Here is a 20,917-nt window from a genome sequence, read left to right as displayed (position 1 = left end):
GAAAGGATTGAAGCTATTGGAAAAAGAAGAGAACAGAAATAGGAGGAAAAAAGAGGATAAGAATATTTGAAGAACAACAGAAATTAAGCAGATAAATAGTTAAACTAGTTATAAAGGCTTTGCCTGTTTTCTCCAGTTTTAGGGGGGAAAAGGTTCTTTTTATAGGAATCTGTAAGATCAATCATGGTTAAATATTTTTTTATTTTGGATAACTGATTCCTATACTTCTATCCAAAATAGGGATGCAACTAAGAGCATTTTGGACCTAAAAGCATTCTAACTGGTCTGTAAGGTCACATCAATTGTGTACTTCTTCAGTGTATTTAATTCCACAAATCAATTTACATGTTATTATCTATTTATTTATTGTAGTACTGAGGATTGAGCCCACAGGCATTCTACCACTGAGCTACATCCCAAGCCCTTCCTTCCTTTCTTTGAAGTACACTGAAGCATCTTAGTACTTGATTATTCCTACATACGTGATACAACTCAAATTTCTATAAACTCAGCTTGAAATAAATTACTCTTATAACTTTATTCTCTCTCCCAACTGTAGCACCTGGGTGCCCTTATTTATTATCTGCTTCTTAACACTAACCGTAACTTATTTAAAATATATCATTATATTATTCTACCAATACATGATTAAGAAAATCTTACTTTACGTTCATTCATCTTATTTCACAAGTGACCTCATACCTTTTCACCATCTTGCTTTTCTATTCGTAGCTGGGTTTCAGGTGCAGGACGTGTATCTTTATCACGACTTTCATCCTCAAATTCACTCACTCTCTGCTCAGGTTCTTCTTCCAGGAATTCTTCTGAGCTCTCGGAGGGGCGTGTAGTAGACTCTAATCTAGAACACAAAAGAAAACCATTCTTCCTTGTTCTCTTAAGGATCAGTATAAAACTTCAGGAATCTGCTGGGCATGGTGGTGCATGCCTCTAATCCCAGCAGCTTGGGAGGCTGAGACAGGAAGATCACGAGTTCAAAGCCAGCCTCAGCAACAGGAGGCACTAAGCAACTCAGTGAGACCCTGTCTCTAAATAAAATACAAAATAGGGCTGTGGATATGGCTCAGTGGGTGAGTACCCCTGAGTTCAATCCCTAGTACCACCCCCTCCAAAAAAAAAACTTCAGGAATCCTTTCTCTTTTTTGGTGTGGGGGGGGGGAATACTGCGTATTGAACTCGGGGGCACTCAACCACTGAGCCACATCCTCAGTCTTATTTTGTATTTTATTTAGAAACAGGGTCTCTTGTGTTGCTTAGCGCCTCGCCTTTGCTGAAGCTGGCTTTGCCATTGCTAAAGCTGGCTTTGAACTTCTGATCCTCCTGTTTCAGCCTCCTGAGCCACTGGGACCCCCAGGAATCCTTTCTTAACAAAGTAACATTTCAGAGATTCAAACAGTATCCTCCAACCAACAAATGGAAAAACTTGCAGGGAGAAAACTAATCTCTTCATTTTCTCATAAATTTGTTCTCTTCCCCACATTGTTGTTCTTCTCAATCATGTGAATTAGACCTATCTTTTATTCTACCTGTATATTATCAGCTCTTCCTTCTATTAGAATGAACATGTATCCCAAGTTTATCTGAACAGTCCAAAATTATGGATACTGGCATTATTATTATATATTTTTGTGGTGATGGGGATCCAACCCAGAGCCTCCTGAATGCTTAACAAATGCTCCACTGACCAACAACCCAAGCCCAATTATTAATAACATCCCTGTCATACTCAAACATATCAGCATGGATAAAAAGTTATAATGGTTTAATACTAACTCCAAAATGATTTTCCAGAATATCACTTTCTATTCCCATTTTCAAGGCTCTGCTTTAAGCCCCAATTCTCTGTTGATCACTGTAACTTCTCAACTCAACTTTGGACCTGCAGCATTCTTCATCAAAGCTCTCAGAGTTGTCTTTCTAATATACCTATTTTTACTTGTGACAGAGCACGTCAGAAAACTTGAAGGGTAGCTGGACTTGGGGACACAGGCCTGTAATCCTGACAGTTTGGGAGGCTGAGGCAGGAGGATCTTGAGTTCAAAGCCACTCTCAGCAAATCAGCAAGACCCTATCTCTAAATAAAATATTTTAAAAAGGGCTGGGGATATGATTCAGTGGTTAAGTGACCCTGGGTTCAATCTCTATTACAAAAAAAGAAAAAGGAAAGAAAAGAAAAAGCAAAACTTGGAGGGCTCTTTACAAGCTCTTTGAATAAAGTGTATCTCCTCCTCTCAAGGCCTAAGGTTACCAGAGCATTATTTTTTATTTCCTACTAAACAGATGCTATCATTCACCTTATGTATCAGTTATCCTACTCAACAGTGCTCCTAATTTTGTGCATTTAGTCTGGATCTATACTAGTATAGTAGCCATAAGACAAGTCACTATTTTTAAATTTAAATTAATTAATATTAAACGAAATTTAAAAATCCAATTCTTCAGTTGCACTAACCACACTTCATGGTACACTACCTAGAGAACATCGCCACCCGTTGCAGAAAGTTCTATTGGGCAGCACTGGTCTGTATCAGGGGATCAGTAACTTTTCCCTTAATCTTTGTGAGCCATATGGTCTCTGTTCCAATTTCTCAGCTCTGCAATCGTAATCCAAAAAACAATCAAAATAAAAGATGCATAAACCTAATGAGCATGGATATCTTACAATAAAAAATTTACAAAAACACAATAGGACGAAAACAGGTGGCAGAGCTGGGGGGTATAACTTAGCAGTAAAGCACTTGCCTAGCATGTGCAAAGTCCTGGGTTTGATTCCCAGCAATGAAAGAAAATTACAGTAGCTTAAAAATAAATAAATAAATAAATAAAAATTAAAAATCCAGGGGCAATTTGGCTTACAGATCATAGTTGGTGAACTTTTAGATTAGAAAGTCTTCTTTCCCAACTTTGCTGATTGTCTTTTTATCTTTGAAACCCTCACTTCAAATGCCAAATCTCTTCATTCCCTCAACTGAACATACTCCCTTTTTTCTCTGCATCCCCTGCGTTCTTCAGTTTTATTATTGCTCTATCACAATCCAGCCTGTAGTGCTCCTAGCTATGTACATGTCTGTCTTTACCAAGAGGCAGTAAATTCTTCAAGGGCAAAGATGATGTTGTACTCCTCACGATGCCTAAAGTAGCATTTGAGTGTTTATTCTTACTGTTATTGTTCTGTTTATGAAAAGCAAACAAATTACTCAATAACTGATATTCAATTTAAAATGCACTATTATATTCCCTTCTAAAAGGGTACTACATCAAAACACTGCTCAGTGACAAAACACTGGGGTTGTCTAAAGTCTTATTCTTTTCACTAATTACTAGATTCAAATATTGCTTTTAACATTGTAGATTCTTTACTAAAATAACACCTTTAAATACTTAATTATGCAAATTTCCAATTCTTTACATAATGAAATTAACACAACTACAGAATCCTCTATCTAACAAAACAATCTGACAGCAAAAAGACCAAAGCTATGAAATAACTAAATGGTTGACTCCAGAATGGTTGATAGATCTATTCAAGCTGAAGTCTAATTTTATTATAAAATTTAAAATCTTAATAAGACACAAGGAAGGCAGAGAACAGCATTTCCACCAAAGTGTTCTGTTGATTCAGTTGACTACTAAGTTTGTGAAGAACTGACTGCATTATTTATGGTTATCACTTAGAAATTATATCCAATAGCCCAATAAAATGGATGAATTATAAAGTAAAATTAAGGGGTTTTAGCCAGGCATGCCTGTAATCCCAGTAGCTCAGGAGTCTGAGACAGGAGGATCACGAGTTCAAAGCTAGCCTCAGCAACTGTGAGGCACTAAGCAACTCAGTGAGACCCTGTCTCTAAATAAAAATACAAAATAAGGCTGGGGATGTGGTTCAGTGGTTGAGTGCCACTGAGTTCAACACTTAGTACCCTCCGCACCCCGACCCCCTGAAAAAAGAAAATTGAGGGTTTTTAAAAGTTGACTAAGCTTCAATCATTACTAAAAACTACACCATTGAATTCAAAATGGTGATAATGACACAGCTGGGATAATATAATGACTAAAATATTCTTTATTTTCATACATGAAAGATTATTCAATAGAGTTTATTCTCTGTTACTAGCAATTGTTCTTATCACACTGTCAAGGAAACACCTCTGGGAAGCATAATCAATAATCCTGTAGAAGAATCCAAAGATAAACTCCCACACCAAAGGCATTTGCTCACAACGAAATAGTCCCCACCTGAAGTAAAAGAAAAAAATAAAATAATAATAATGGAAGTAAAATAAACAATTCTTTACTTATTTACTGAAGCTGTCAGTGAGGTCTGGGCAGTTTTTTCATCTTCCCCTTGAGAACCACTAAAGTCAGAATCCTGAAACCGCTTTCCAATCTTTGGCCGCTTTAGATGACTGCTTCGAGTACGAGTAGAAACAGGTGTTTTTTCATGACCTGAGTTAAAAATAGGAAAACTGTACTCAACTGGGGCTGTGCAGAAGGATTATCTATTAAAATACACAAAAGTTTAAGAACTATGATAGTTTACATACATTCCCACTGCTGCACAAGTTTACCCTTTCCTAACAAAGCTAAGAAAACAAGGTGTTTTTATCTAAAATAACTTAGTGAATATTTATTCTTCACATTTTCACATTACCCTCACTTTTGAAAGCAGTTTTTGCATATTCTCTTACATACTCTCCAAATGATTTTGGGAGATACTGTCATACATTACAGTCCCTATTTCACACGTAAGAAAAAAAAGGAGAGAGAGGTGTAACAGCATCCTCAGTGCTCATACACAGCAAAACCGGGGGCAGCGATGGCTTCAGGACCCAGATGTGGATCTTAGAGCTGTGTAAGTCTTCACTTCTAGTCCCACACATGCCTGATCCTCAGTATCTCAAACACTTATGATGAATCAGATGAATTTCTTACCTTCAGACGTGCTTGCAAAGCTCTCCTTTAGAGAATCAATCTAAAATAGAGATATAGATTAAAATCTAACATTTGAAATTATTTTTTCTCCCTATGGATTTATTTTCATTCAGTTTGAAAGAAAAAAAATTTAACTTTTTCAACTAGCACTTTTCATTAAAGTTACTTTGAAAGTGAAAATGTTATGTTATAGCCTCAGTTTATTATGAACCTAAGAACCTAAGTATCTAATAAGTTATAGGTGGAGTTTCCCAGTATTCTGTCCTCAGCCACCTGCTCTCCTCACTTTTTTACCTATCTTTATCTTAACATTTATTTGCTAATGAATCTTAATATACAACTTAAGCTCCCCATCTTCTACCCTGATTTCCAAAACTCTATTTCCAAAGGAATTACCTCCTGTGTGGACAGCCCATCCAATTTCACATACAGCCTATCCCAAAATGAATCTTATCTTTTCCCAACATTACTCCCTATGGAGGCTAATGGTAATAGCAATTCAATCATTGTAGCCAGAAACCTATGAAGCAGGACTACCTTCTTCATATCCCTCATTCAATCAATCAATCAATCAATCATAAAGCCTGTCAATTGTGGCTGAATATCTCAGAACTACCCTATCCATTATTTTAATATGGGCCTTAATTATCTTTAATATGAACTATTCCAACAGCCTCCTCACTGGTATACCTTGTTCTAATAATATTCTAATTTTTTCTACCACAATGACAGAATGATGGTTCCCAAATTACAAACTATGTCACAGCTTTGCTTAAAATAGTAATTTTAAAACTTTAATGGTTTGTCACTGCACAGAATACAGACTTGCAAACTTTTCAGTAACAAACATCTCTTTTATATTAAACATGCCATTTTCTTTCACATCTATGTGGTTTCTTTTTTTTTACATGATATCTTCCAAAATGCCATAAGAACTTTTAGCACTGAACTCCCATATGTTCTTTTAAAGTCTTCCCCTGATATATACCTCTAATCACTTGCTCAAATAATTAAGACAATTTTTGTCCTGTAGTATATTTGTTTACTTACCTGTTTCCAACAATGGATTATTATTTCCCATGTATACAAGAACCATATCTTTATATGCCCAAGTACACCTACTCCATTATTAACCATCATCCATTCATTCCTCCATGTTACACTTATTGAAATCCTAACATATAGGAGGCATGCAGACTTCAGAAGCTCTATTTAAACTATGGTTGACAGTAATTAATAATATGTTTCAAAATAGCTAGGTGAAAGGAATCTGAATGTTACCAACACATAGAAAGGACACATGACTAAAGTGATGCATATGGATATAATTTGATCATAACACATTGTATACATGTATACACACTATACCCCACAAATATGTAAAATTATTTGTGTCTAAAGATATTTAGTATATTTATAGAACACAAAGGAATAACTGAGACAAATGGTATGATAAAAAATCTTGTCTTCAAAAAGTCTATAGTTCAACTAGAAAAGATAAAGATGAATAAATAAAAGATAAGAAAAGATATACAAGCAATTCATTTAGTATTTTATGTATCTAAATAAGGAAAAGCAAATAAAAACACCATCATCACCTACAGAATAAATCATGTAGTAAATAACTACATCCCCGTGTGGTTACTGATAAAAAGAGATTTAAATATAAAGCTAAAGAGATACAAATATTTTCCTTGAACTATTTAAGCCTTAAACTAATATGAAGAATCGGAATTTCTAAAGTGAAAGAAAACTTATGCTTTCAACCTTAGACAAAGTATCACTACAATGTATTCTCATTCAAATGACACATTTAAAATTGCTTAACTTAATATTAAAATAAATAATTTCCTTCAATATATTTATGGAAAGGGAAGACTCCACTTTCTTTGATTTTATTATATTTGGCAAATACTAAATGGACCTTTGTGTATCTGAGGAATTTGGACTATAACAGAAAAGAACAGGAACTTCTTCTGCAGTACCAAAAACATCAGTTCTAGACAAGAATCTGCTAAGTCCTGTGAATTCAGTAATGAAACCTGTTCTACTTGCAGCATACCTAACATTTGTAAAATATATCCCTTCTACAAAGACCTAGCACATATAGCCTCAAACTTGCCAAAAAAAAAAAAAAAAACCTACATAATCTTTAACCTACTATTATTTCCACTTCTAGAAATTCCTATGTGCAGGGAAATAATTACATCTGCACAAAGATTCATGTATAAATGTTTTTGCTCCTGAACCAATTAAAAAGTTAAAAACTTAAATGTTCTATGTTAAGGAAATTTAAAATGCTATTATATTACATAAAAGAATATAGTGTGCTATTTCATGTTTTAAAACAGTAAAGCCATGGAAAATGCTTATAATATTATATTAACAAAGCAACTAGAATTATTTAAGAGAATAAATATATTTATAAAAATATATATAAATACATGCTGATAATGTATACTAATAAGTATACATTATAACAGTGCTATAACTGAGCAGCAGGATTGTACTATTATTGTCTTCCATATTATTTTTATTTATTCTAGATTTCCTTTAATTAGTTTGTAAAATTAGTATTAACATGATTAGCAGTGTTTTTCAAAGCAAAGTAAGTACTTAATAAACAATACACAGAAGGTGCCAAGAAAACTAATGAAGATGAAATATCTAAGTTTCTAGAAATTAACTATAACAGTTAAAACTTAAATACAGCTGGACGCACCCGCCTATAATCCCAGCAGCTCAGGAGGCTGAGATAGGAGGATCTCGAGTTCAATGCCAGCCTAAGCAACTCAGCAAGGCACTTAGCAACTCAGCGAGACCCTGTCTCTAAATAAAAAATATTTTTTAAAAAGGACTGGAGATGTGGCTCAGTGGTTAAGCATCCCTGGGTTTAATCCCTGATATAAAAAAAAAAAAAAAAAACACCCACACTAAATGTAAACTTAATCTGCTTTAAAGAAATGGAAATATCACTATTACTTCCTTTAATGAACATACAATGTACCTACAGTTAGCTGCATCTCACTGGATTGATTTTCCTCAGTTCCCACTTCATACTCTGGAACAGTTGCAAGACCATATTCTCCAGACACAAATCTTTTGGCTTCATTCTGAGAACCCACTGTGTGCAGAAAATTTCTGAATTATAACCCAATCAATATTTGGTTTTATATAATACTGTTTGTACTGATTTTCATAAACACTCTTAAAAGCAATCTGAACAGAAAGGTACTAAAAATTTAGATGCAAATGTTTCCTCTACAGCACCTTATAATGAATTATTATTATGAAGACTCTCAGTTACCTTACATTTTAATGGTGCTAGGGAGAGATGCTTGTGATGACACACTACTTTGGCCCCCAGAAGCCTATTCTATGCTGTTTCAGTAATCTGTGTTCATTTTTGTACCCATCGATTCCTACTGGGCTGTTACATTCAGCTGGGCTCTTCTAGGTATCTTCATTACTGGTGACTTGAAAGTCAATGTATAATAAAAATTCAGACAAGAAGGTTTGTTACTAGAAAGATCTTGCAACATACCATTACTATGGACTGTAAGACACCACCATTATAAGACACTTCTTTTTAAACTGAACTGTGTTCAAGCTGAAAACACTCTCACCTGTAATTTTAAGTGTTTCTCTCTGTAATGCTCTGGTGACTGGTATTCGCTGGTACCAGTGTCCAACACCCTCTACTTCCCAAATAAGTTCGTGGTCTCCTGGATATTTTTCAAAGTATTGCTTGCAAGCTGAAAAACATATTTAGAATTTTCTAGAAATCTCAAATATCAATTGTTTTGAAAAACAGAAGATCAAAGATAAGCTTGCTAAACAGTGCTAGAATAACCCTGATATCAAAACATGACCAAAGCAACTCAAGAAAAGTATGAAACAGTCTCATATATAAGGAGAAATCCTATAAAATCTCCAGAAAAATCTATAAAATCTCAAAAGTTTTAGCACACTGATGAATCTAAAACAACAATCAGCATATGTCAAAATGGTATCATTTATATAAAGTTTAAAAACACACGAAAAAGGGATTGGGGATATAGTTGAGAGGTAGACTGCTTGCCTTGCATGCATGAGTCCCTGGGTTCAATCCTCAGTACCACAAAGAAAAAAAAAAAAAAACTAAAGAAACAAAAATGTTAAAGCCACTATGGAAAACAGTTCAGCAATTCCTCGGAAAGTTAAACATATGACCTAGAAATTTCATTCTCAGGTATATATATCCAAAAGAACTGAAAACAGAAACTCAGATATTTGTAAACAAATGTTCAAAACAACAATATACACAATAACCACAAGGAAGAGAAAACTGCAGAGTGAGGCAGTTCAAAGCCAGCCTCAGCAATTTAGCAAGGCCCTAAGCAACTTAGTAAAACCCTGTCTCAAAATAAAATATAAAAAAGTCTGGGAATATGGTTTCCGTGGTTAAGCACCCCTGGGTTAAATCCCCAGTACCAAAAGAAAGAGGGAGGAAAGAAATGTTAAATTTTATTTTACACATATATTTAACACAACAAAAAAACTTGGGAGGAAAAAAATTCAAAAGGGGCTGAAGATATAGCTCAGTTGGTAGAGTGCTTGTCTCGCAAGCACAAGGCCCTGGGTTAAATCCCCAGCACCACCAAAAAAAAAAAAAAAATTTAAAAAGTACAATAAATGGGGCTGGGATTGTGGCTCAGTGGTAGAGCGCTCGCCTAGCACGTGTGAGGTCCTGGGTTCGATCCTCAGCACCACATAATAAATAAATAAATAAAGGTATTGTGTCCAACTATAACTAAAAAATAAAATTACAATAAACAATATTTGACTCTTCCCTTCTTTCTCTCTGCCCTCCTCCTCTCCTCTCTCTGTTCTTTGCCTCTCCTTTTCTTCGGGCAGCCCGCCAATAAAATCTCTTGGTTGAAAAAAAAAAAAACAATATTTGAACATAAATATGAAACCATGAGCAGAAAGGATACATACCAACTTCAGGAGTACAATTACCTCTTGGAAGAAAAGGAGAAAGAGGGAGGGAAGGCTTCAAAGAGAAAATCAATGGCATCTACAACAGATGTTGAACAGATTGAGTATCCCTAATCTAAAATGCTTGACATGTTCCAGATTTCAGAGCTATCTGCAATTTAAAATATTTGATCTGGTTAAGCATCCCTCAACTAAAAATTCCAAATTCAAAACTTCTAGAGCCCAAAGCTACTCAAAAAAGTTTTAGATGTCAGAGCATTATTTATTTCAGATTAAGGATGCTCAACTTGTATTTAGTTCTCTAAAAATAAACTAAAACAACTAGGCAAAATCTTAATATTTTAAAAATCTATATACTTGGATGAATGGACCCTAGTATACTATTCTATTATATGAATAAATTATAAACATCTAGTGGAAATTCATATTTGTAGGCCTCCCCAAGTTCAGCTTAACATGTAACTGGGCATTTTCCTGTTCCTCTTTTCAAGCCACAAAGAGGGTGCCCATAGATTGTTACAAGAGAGGTTTCTATGGGGCAACGGACTTTTGAGTGAGGGAAGCTCACACATACACCTGTACACACTCACTGGCAATGTTCTGGGTATTACAGATCTAATACCCCTTATCTGCAATGCTTCAGACAGAAGTATTCTGGATTCCAGGCTTTGCTTCATATTTTGGAACATTTGCACACGCACACTGAGATATCTTGGGGTTGGGACCCAAGTCTAAACACAACACTTGTTTATGTTTCATGCCTATCCTATATACTTAGCCTGAAGGCAATTTTATTCAATATTCTTAGTGAACTATATCTTGACTACAATCCATCACATGAAATTGGATGTGGAATTTTCTACTTATGGCATCATGTCAATGCTCAGCAAATTTCAGATTTTAGAGCATTTCAAATTTCAGGTTTTCTGATTAGGGATATCAAGCTGTAACTGCTCAGTCACCTAGGGTAAGGAAGACAACGATGGTTACTGATGGACATATACGATAAGGAAGAAAGCAACCTCTGATTTCTATCCCCTGGGTTTGTTTTTGTTGTTGTTTTTGTTTGGGGTTTTTTTTTTGGGGGGGGGGGCAGTTAACCATAGCACAGTATAGAAACAAGCAACATAAGAAACTTAAATTATAATATCTGACTCCAGTCTTTTGATACAAAGCCCCTAAAACTCTTGTAATTTCCTGAGTGATGTGATTATTAAGAAAACCTTTTGAAAGTAAAATAAAGATGTTGTGTCCACCAAAAACTAAAAAATAATATTAAAAAATTCTCTCTCTCTCAAAAAAAAAAATAAAGGTATTTTGTCTAGCTACAACTAAAAAATAAATATTGAAAAAAATTAAAAAAAAAAAAAAAAACCTTTTGGTTTCTGCCCTGGTTCCTGAAACACAGCTCCTAACACCCTTGTGAATAAAGGTGACCAGAGAATCCTTTGATCTAATATTTGGTCTCTGACCTCTGTTTCTGACAGAGAGCTCCTAAATTCCTTGGAATTTCCTGGGTGATAAGAGTGTTTTCTGTTCCAAAACAGCAACTCTTGGTGGAGACTGGTCACCAGAAAGTAAAGCCATGATAGAAATAAGCTTGGAGATTTCAGCCCCACTCCCCATTCTCTAGAGAGAGGACGCCCTTTATCACTCATATGAAATAAAATACATTATGTAAATAATGTATTTGCTTAATAAGTTTGCTTAAATAAGGTTTGCTGTATGAAGTCTAACATTTATGCAGGTACACAGTTTATAAACACAGAAGTATGTCTGCAAAGATGCATAAGAAACTGGCAATATTATTTGCCTCAGGAGCAGAAATGATGATTGAGAGGACAAAATGGTAAACTTCTTACTGAAATACCGTTCATATCTTACATTTTCTGACTGTACTTCCTATTTAGTGGAAATAATTCAGTTATTAAGTTACAAAATGTGACCAAAATAAATATTTAAAACAAAAATTTTTAACAAATTAACATAAATATAAAAATTATTGTTAAATTAAAAATAGGATAAGCCAATCCTAAAGAACCAAAGGCCAAAGGTTTTCTCTGATATGCAGATGCTAATTCAAAATGGGGTGGGGGGGAGAATAGAGGTATTTTGGACTAGACAGAAGGAAATGAAGGGAGAGGAGGGGGCAAAGAGGTAGGAATGATAGCAGAATGAATCGGACACTATTACCATATGTGTATACATGATTATATGATCTGTGTCTTGTAAAACCAGATGAATGAGAAGTTATACTCCATTTATGTATGATGTGTCAAAATGCATTCTACTGTCTTGTTTAACTAATTAGAATAAAAAATATTTTAAAAAACTGACAGGACAAAAAAATAAAATAAAAATAGGATAAGATGAACTAAGGTAGATTTTGGATATGTAACATTCTAATCTTAATAACCCTTAGATTTATTCAAAGTATTTTTACCTTGTTTTGTTGTTGTTCTTGACAGCTATTTCAATTTGCATTATGTCACTCAAGGAAAAATTTAAGTTACAAGTTGAGTATCCTTTTTCCAAAATGCTAGGGACCAGAGTGATTCCAATTTCAGATATTGGGAGAACAAAGAGGTAGAAATATTTCATATACATAATGAGATATCTTGGATATGACCCAAGTCAAAATGCAAAATTCATTTATGTTTTATATACACTCCTTATGCACATAATCTGAAGGTAATTTTACACAATATTTTAGATAATTTTGTGCATGAAACAATTTCATGGTGTAGAATTTTCACCTTGTGGCATTATATCAATTCTTTAAAAATTTCAAATATTAGAGTAATTCAGATTCTAGATTTTCAGATTAGGGATGTTCAATTAGTAATAATCTCAATAAGTATTTACAAAACTTCTTTTATTTTTTTTAAGAGAGAGAGAGAGAGAGAGAGAGAGAGAGAGAGAATCTCTTTTTTTAATGTTTATTTCTTTTTTTTTTAGTTTTCGGCAGACACAACATCTTTGTTTGTATGTGGTGCTGAGGATCGAACCCAGGCCGCACGCATGCCAGGCGAGCGCGCTACCGCTTGAGCCTCCCCAGCCCACAAAACTTCTTTTAATTGGTGAAAAGTCAGAGACTCTATTTGGCAGCAGAAATAGTTCCAAATTTTTTAAAAATCATACATTAACTAAGTTGTAGAAAATCTTGGCCTATTTATTTCATGTATCTACAGTACTATGCAAACCAATTTCATATACGAAGGTGATCATCTACTCTAGATCAACTCCCCCTCCCACACCTGGCACTCACTACCTATTTGGAGAGTGAACAAATTTATCTCTTTCTTTAAAAACCTGCAATGTAGCCAGGCACAACACACCTGTAATCCCAGTGACTCAGGAAGCAAAGGCAGGAGATCTTAGTTCAAAGCCAGCCTCAGCAACTTAGCAAGGCACTTAGCAACTCAGTGAGACCCTGTCCCCAAATAAAATACAAAAAAGGGCTGGGGATGTGGCCCCAGGGGTTAAGCACCCTGGTACAAAAAAAAAAAAAAAACTTGCAATGTAAAATACTTCAATATTCCTAAAACATCCAAAAGTATTACTGGAAGCAACTGGAAATCACCAAAGAACTACTGGACATAACTGCAACATCAAGGAACTACTAATAAAGTTTAAAAATTGAATGAAATCTACCTTTTCAAATGTAGTAAGCACTGTTTCTTCCAACAGAGTCAGAAAGAGAAATATAGTGATGCAGGGACCACATAGATTAAAATAGGAGTATTAGAAGGAAGACCAAAGAGAAGACATAGAGAGGACAAGGAAGGAGGAGAAGGGAAGGGAAAAGGGAGACAGTGGGGAATGAAAATGACCAAATTATGTTATGAATATGTACAAATATGTCACGATGAATACTACTCTTATGTATAATTAAAATGTGCCAATAAAATTTATACTTTTAATTATTTTCAGATTTCAAATTCTTACAAAATTATATAGATGATATCAATAAAACACTGTGAGAAACTCTCTTATTTAAACTGAAGGAAAAATGAAGAGCTCAAGCTCATCAAGACTTCACAAAGACAGATATCAGCAAATACTCATCTATAATTCATTCTTCCTGTCATTACAAAATCATAGAAAAGACTAATACTAAGAAGGTAATCTACCTGCAGGGGATGTCTTTGCATTCCTCTCCCAAATTCAGTAAAGGGGTAATTAAAATAATCTAATTCAGAATTATCCTAGGGCATGCAATGCCCATATTACTCCCCCGAATGGAGCTAGAGAGAAAATGATTCAAAATGGGCAGGTAACATCCAGCTTTTTGGATCACTTTTGATATTAGAGTGGGAGGGAGGACTTGGAATAAAAAGGTCTTCAGTGGAAATAAACATCGGATGTTGGACTGACAAAAATCAGTAATAAATAATATTTTATATTTCTAAATTAATTATTTTCCAGGATTAAATCTTACATCATTAAAAAAAAGGGGAGCTGTATGGGCTTAAATCACCTAATGGTTTTTAAAACATCACCAAATGGTATATTTATTCAATATAAACTAAACAATATTGAAAATTATTACAGTTATAATGAATCCACATTAATGACTTCCACATTGAATAAGGAAGTAAATTTCTGAAGAATTCACAGAATATATATTCGTATAAAGTCTTAAAATACGTAAAACAATATAATATATTGTCTGATAATACACACATATGTATTAAAGGTCTAAGAAATGCATGGAAAAAGTAAATTCTAAACTGAGAATAGCACCTGTCTCACGAAAGGGAATGTGTTCAACTGAGTGAACAAGAGGCTTCAAGTGTAGTAGCAACAATGCATTTCTCATGAAAGGTACATGCTGAAAGGTGTATGAGTACTTGTTACCTCATTCTTTATATTTTTTTAATTTTTTTTTTAGTTTTGATGGACACAGTACCTTTATTTATTTATTTTACGTAGTGTTCAGGATTGAACCCAGTGCCTCATAATATGTGAGGCAAGCACTCTGCCACTGAGCCAAACCCCAGCTCTCTTTATACCTTTTTATGTCTGGAATTTTGTTTTTGTTCATTAAAAAGTTACCACAGACAGGGGCTAGGGCTGTAGCTCAGTGGTAGAGCGCTTGCCTTGCAGGTTTGAGGTTCAATCCTCAGCACCACATAAAAATAAATAAAATAAAAGTATTGTGTCAAACTACACCTAAAAAAAATTTTTTTTTAAAGATACCACAGACAAATAACCCAATGGGGAAAAAAATGGTCAAAAGATCTCAATAAACATTTCTCCAAAAATGACATATAATGGTCAATGCTAACATGAAAAGATGCTCAACATAAATCAAAACAATAAAATGCCATTTCATATTCACTAGGCTGACTGTAATAAAAACAGATAACAAATGTTGGCAAGAGGGTAGAGAATGTACGCAATCCTATTGTTATGATGTGGATATGAAATATTCCCCAAAAGCTCATATATGGGACAATGTAAGAAAATTTAGAGGTGAAATGATAGGGGCATGAGAGCATTAATCCAATCAGTGAATTAATCACCAGACAGGGATTAACTGGAGTGGTAATGGAAGGTAGATAGGTTGTGTGCCTTTAGGGTATATATTTTGTCCTAGTTGAGCAGAGCAAGTGATATCTCTCTGTCTATGTCTGTCTCTGTCAGTATCTCTCTCTCTCTACTTTCAGGTGTCATGTTCCCAGGCACTTCCCTCCACCACACCCTTCCACCATGATGTTCTGCCTCGCCTCAGGCCATGAAGAATGGAGTCAGCCATCTATGGATTGACAATCTTTTAAAACCATGAACCCCCAAATTAACTTTTCCTCCTTAAAATTGTTCTTGTCAGGTCTTTTGGTCACAGTGATGAAAAAGCTGACTAAAACACTCACATACTGTTTATGGAAATACAAAATACTGCAATCATTCTGGATCAAAATGTTGTATATCTATACAATGGAATATTATTCAGCCATAAAAAGAAATGAAGTATTAATTCAGGCTACAACATGGATGAACTCTGAAAGCATTATGCTAAGAAAAAGCCAAATACAAAAGGTCATATACTACGTGATTTCATTTATATGAAATCTCTAGAATGGCTAAATCCAGAGACAGAAAATAGATAAGAGGTTGCCTATCATGGGATGTTAAAAAAAGGGGGTTGAGGGGAATACAGCATGGCTTCTAATTGGTACAAGGTTTCTTTTGGGGTGATGAGAATGTTCTAGAGTTAGTACTTAAAGCTGCACAGCCGTGAACAATCATTGAATTGTACATGTTAACAGGGTGAATTTTATGGTATGAGCCACCATAATCCCCGAAAGTCATATATCTGAGATCAAGGCACATTTATAAAATTAAAAGAGTAAAAAATTCCAAATTTATTTAATATTGCTAATATACACTTATATAGCAATTCAGGAGAAACAAGCTGGAAGTGACAATAAGACCAGCTCACCCTTTTCAACTTACTCCACTGACCTGTATACATGAGAGAAGACAGTGGATACCGCAAACCAAGTGCATCTTCTGTGAAGGAATCTACGAAGTCCTCCAGCATATGAAGCCCAAAATCTTTGCCTCTGAATTTCTTTCTTATGAACATTGTATCAAGAACTGGCAGTTGGTAACTTTGGGTAAGAAATGAGGCACATATGCTTCCTGTGGTAGTAAGAACAGAAACCCAACAATTTTTCACATTAAAAAGTACATATATATTTAGTGAAACTGAGTTAACAATCTTCCCAAAAACATTTATTTTTTTCTACATCAAGAAGGTTATGAATTTTATAACGTGTTTTCCAGCTTTTACTACTTATCACAATGCATACATACAAGGAGAACTATGTATTTTCTTTGCCAACAGCATTATGTAACATAGGACAAATACTGTTTACTGACATGTAAACAGTATACATATAGTCAACAGTATACTTGACTATATGTACTATATGTACTATCATTGTCTATAGACATACAACTTTCAAACTCAAATATCAAAATTTCAAATTCAAAACAGTATTTGATGATTTTGTAACCTTGAGTATTTACTTCAAACCTTAGAACCTGAACATTCAACAATGCCCTTCACTTTCTCCCTAATGAGTATCATCTCATTTGATCTATTTGTTAATGATAGAAAGTATTCAGTTCTCAAACTTTTAAGAACTCTGAATTAGACTAATTGGGGACATTAGAAATGGCTAAGTCGGCAAACTTTTTCTGTGAATATATTTCTAAATACATTTTATATGTCAGGAAATAATTTGTGGTCTCCAAGTATGTCTCTATTGTAAAGTATGGCTGATTTCTTTTAAGAATCCTGGTATATATATTTGGGTTCTTACCACCCCAAATGGATATCTGAATTCCTTTAATATGCATGAAGACAGTCTGCCAAGTTGAGGACAGATGACAGGGTTTCCCACTTTCCATTACTTTTAGAATTCATAATTAAAAAATCAATATTCTCCCTCTTGCCTCAAATAAACTAATTCATAGTATTTTGGAAAATTCTAACAATGTAATTCCAATAAGAAGCAAAATGTCAGATAATATCTCACTGACTTCTACCAATCATATCATTTGATGAGTTGACTGATAAAACAAGACTTTACAGTTCAACCAAATAATATTGAATTATTTATGATTTAATTTATGATTTATGATTTAATTGGAGAATTTCAATAACTTCTTATAACAATCTCCAAGACAATCAATTAATGTAAATTTAGAGGACTGGGGTTGTGGCTCATTGGTAGAGCGCTTGCCTGGGATGCGTGTGGCCCTGGATTCGATCCCCGGCACTCCATAAAAAAATAAACAAATAAAATAAAGGTACTATGTCCATCTACAACTAAAAAAATTTTTTTAAACTAAATAAACAATAAATAAATTTAGAATACATAATGAATATTTTATAATATACTTAGATCTTAATTACCAACATGGACTTAGAATGTTTCTAGGAGACTAAATATCTCACATTAACCTAATAGTAGTTCCATCAACACGCTTAAATGACCATTACTAGTTTTTAATGCCTTGAAAACAGAGTTTTCTCATAGCAAAAGAGACATTATTATTAGTAGCAGTTCAAGTTCAAAGTACACAAGAAGGACAAATAAGAAAAGGCACTATCTACCTGGTTTTCAATACAAAACCCAAAGATCTATAATTGTTAATTGTGTATGCCTTGAGTTTCTTACAAGAGAATACTAATTACATGAAGGAACTTTCCTATAAGTTGTCTTATTTCACAGTAATATTACTTCTAGGTGAGAAAAGGTAAATTCTTCAATCTAAAATGCTCACTTATGGAATAGTGTTCATGAAGTTTAAAGTTCTTACTACTATCAACTCATCACATACATGTTCATCTTAAAAATAGCATTCTGGTTCTCTTTACTTGCCTATACTTTAAATACTTAAACCTCTCCAGGGTTCAATGTACTTGTTACCAGAAATATCAACAGTTGCAGAAAGCATAATTACCTAGTTTAAAAAAAAAAAAAAAAAAAAAAAAAACCCACAACCTGTGGCACCAGGTGAAGATTTCATTGAAATTATTAACTTAAATCAAATTTCATAGCACATATGATAAACTGAATATTTGTATTCCTCAAAATTCCATCTTTGAGCTCCTCTCTACAAATGCTCTCTATGGGTAATCTTATCCATTCCCAAGGTTTCTGCCATTTATGCAAACACTAATGTCTATCTTTAACTTCTACAATGCAGGATAAATGTAAAGAAAGCAAAAGTCACATGAACATTTCTACAGCCAGAGAAAAAAACATGACAAAGCCCAATAACCATGATAAAAATACAATAACCTACAAAAAATATACTGCTAACATCATAGTAAATAGTAAAAGACTAGATATTTCTGCCTAATCAGGAATGAGACAAGGATGGTCACTCTTACTACCTACATGTACATGATATAATTTTGTTTGAGCAAAAATATTAAGGAATCCATTAATAAACTATGAAAACTAAAAAACTACAAACATTGTTAAAAGAAATCAAAAACACCTAAGTAAAAGAAAAGTGATTCTATGTACATGGAGCTGAAAAGAAATTTTGACATTAAAATGTCAAAATTTCCCAAACTGGGCTAGGGTTGTAGCTCAGTGGTGGAGTGCTTGCCTAGCACGCATAAAGCACTGGGTTCATGCCTCAGCACCATATAAAAAGAAATAAGTAAAAAATAAAGGTAATGTGTCCATCTACAACTAAAAAAAAAAAAATTAAAAAATTAAAAATAAATTTCCCAAACTGACCTATAGGTTTAAACTCTGAGCTAGATTTCTTTGCAAAACTAACTTGCTAATCCAAAAATTCACATGGACATAAAAAAGATCCTAAATACCAGAACAATTATGGCAAAAAACTTCCCAATTTCAAAACATACTATAAATCTATGGTCATCAAGACAGTGCACTGATGGCAGGAATATAGATACAGGGTTCAACAGAACAGAAGTGAGGGTACAGAAACAAACAATATTCAACTAATATTCCTATAGAGGAACAAGACAATTTTATAGGGGGAAGTCTTTCCAATGAACAGTGCCAGAACGACTGAATGTTCACAAACTCAAAAGAATGATGTTAGACCCTTCCTTGTACCATATACAAATCATAACAGCAAACAGACCATAAATTTAAATTAATGAGCTAAACTATAAATATCTTAGAAGAAAGCAAAGGTGTAAGCCTTCATCATCTTGAGTTAGACAAAGTCTTCTCAGAACACTAAAAGTACAAATGACAAAAGAAAAAGTAGATACAATGGACCATATCAAGATGAAAAACTTACATGGTTCAAAGAAAACCATCCAGAAAATAAAAACACAACCCACAGAATGGGAAAAATTACTTCCAAATTACATATCAGAATAACTGTATTCCAAATACTTAAAGAACTCTTACAACTCAAAGACAACAACTAGATTAGCTATTTCCAGGGACTATGTGTACGAGAAAAGGGAATGACTGCTAATGAACACAAGGATTCTCTTTTTTTCTTTTTTTCAAGTAATGAAAATGTTCTGGGGGCTGGGGATATAGCTCAGTTGGCAGAGTGCTTGCCATGTAAGCACAAGGCCCTGGTTCGATCCCCAGCACCAAATAAATAAATAAATAAATGAGTGAGTGAGTGAGTGAGTGAGTGAGTGAGTGAGTGAATGCGGCACGTGATTCTGGATTGGATCCCCATTAAGGATTTAAAAAAAAAAAAGGAAGAAAGAAAATGCTCTGGAATTAGATAGTAACTGAAAATAGAATGAGAAATGAAGACATGTACACATCCTTAAACATCATAGCAGCATCATTCAAAATAGCTTTAAAATCAAAAAGTTAATCAACTAATGAAAGACAAAACTGTTGAATCATATAAGAGAATATTATTTAATCATGAAAAGGAATGAAGTGCTGATACATGCTGCAATGCAAATGAGACTTGAAAACATTATGCTAAGTAAAAGAATTCAGACCCAACTAGGCTCATATTATATTATTTCATTTATTTGAAATGTTCTAAATAGTACAAAGTTTCTTTTGGGGTGATGAAAACTACCTAGAATTGGTTGTGGTAGCAGTTGCACGATTGTGTAAATGCACTAAAAAAATTGAATCATACACCTTAAATGGGCAAATGGTGCCATATATGAATGTCTCAAAAGCCATCATAAATGTTAATAAAACAAAATAGCAATTTATACACATGACTCCAATAAACCCTTTAGTCAGATTTTTCATAGACTGTTCTAAAAACAGTTCCTCCACCAGTTCACCAATTTCTCAGAAAACCTCACCACCATTTGCCTAGTTACCCAGAGCAAAAAGTCTAGAACCCATCCTTGACTCCTTTCCAGTCCATGTACATCTATCAGAAAGTCTGAGGCAGTAATAACAATACTCCTATCCTAACTCCTTTTGCCCAAGCTCACCATCACCATTCACTAAGGGTTTCCACAACAACCAACAGAATTTTC

General features: G+C 34.1%; 1 protein-coding gene across 3 annotated transcripts in view; it reads right to left on the bottom strand.

Moving 5' to 3' along the window:
• Positions 1–20,917, bottom strand: part of Fam169a (family with sequence similarity 169 member A) — a 73,083-nt gene that overhangs the window by 8,238 nt on the left and 43,928 nt on the right. For all 3 annotated transcript variants that reach the window (XM_015497794.2, XM_048800135.1, XM_048800136.1), the window contains 6 exons: positions 16,399–16,578; positions 8,577–8,705; positions 7,962–8,074; positions 4,951–4,990; positions 4,314–4,464; positions 703–859 (listed from right to left, as the gene is read on the bottom strand). In XM_015497794.2, the coding sequence (XP_015353280.1) occupies positions 703–859; positions 4,314–4,464; positions 4,951–4,990; positions 7,962–8,074; positions 8,577–8,705; positions 16,399–16,578 (770 nt within the window). The remainder of the gene's footprint in view (positions 1–702; positions 860–4,313; positions 4,465–4,950; positions 4,991–7,961; positions 8,075–8,576; positions 8,706–16,398; positions 16,579–20,917) is intronic.

Source organism: Marmota marmota, unplaced genomic scaffold (genome assembly GCF_001458135.2).
Source record: "Marmota marmota marmota unplaced genomic scaffold, marMar, whole genome shotgun sequence".
In the NCBI taxonomy this organism is placed as follows: Eukaryota; Metazoa; Chordata; class Mammalia; order Rodentia; family Sciuridae; genus Marmota; species Marmota marmota.
Note: the sequence above shows the minus strand (reverse complement) of the source record. Positions and strands in the feature narration are given on the sequence as shown.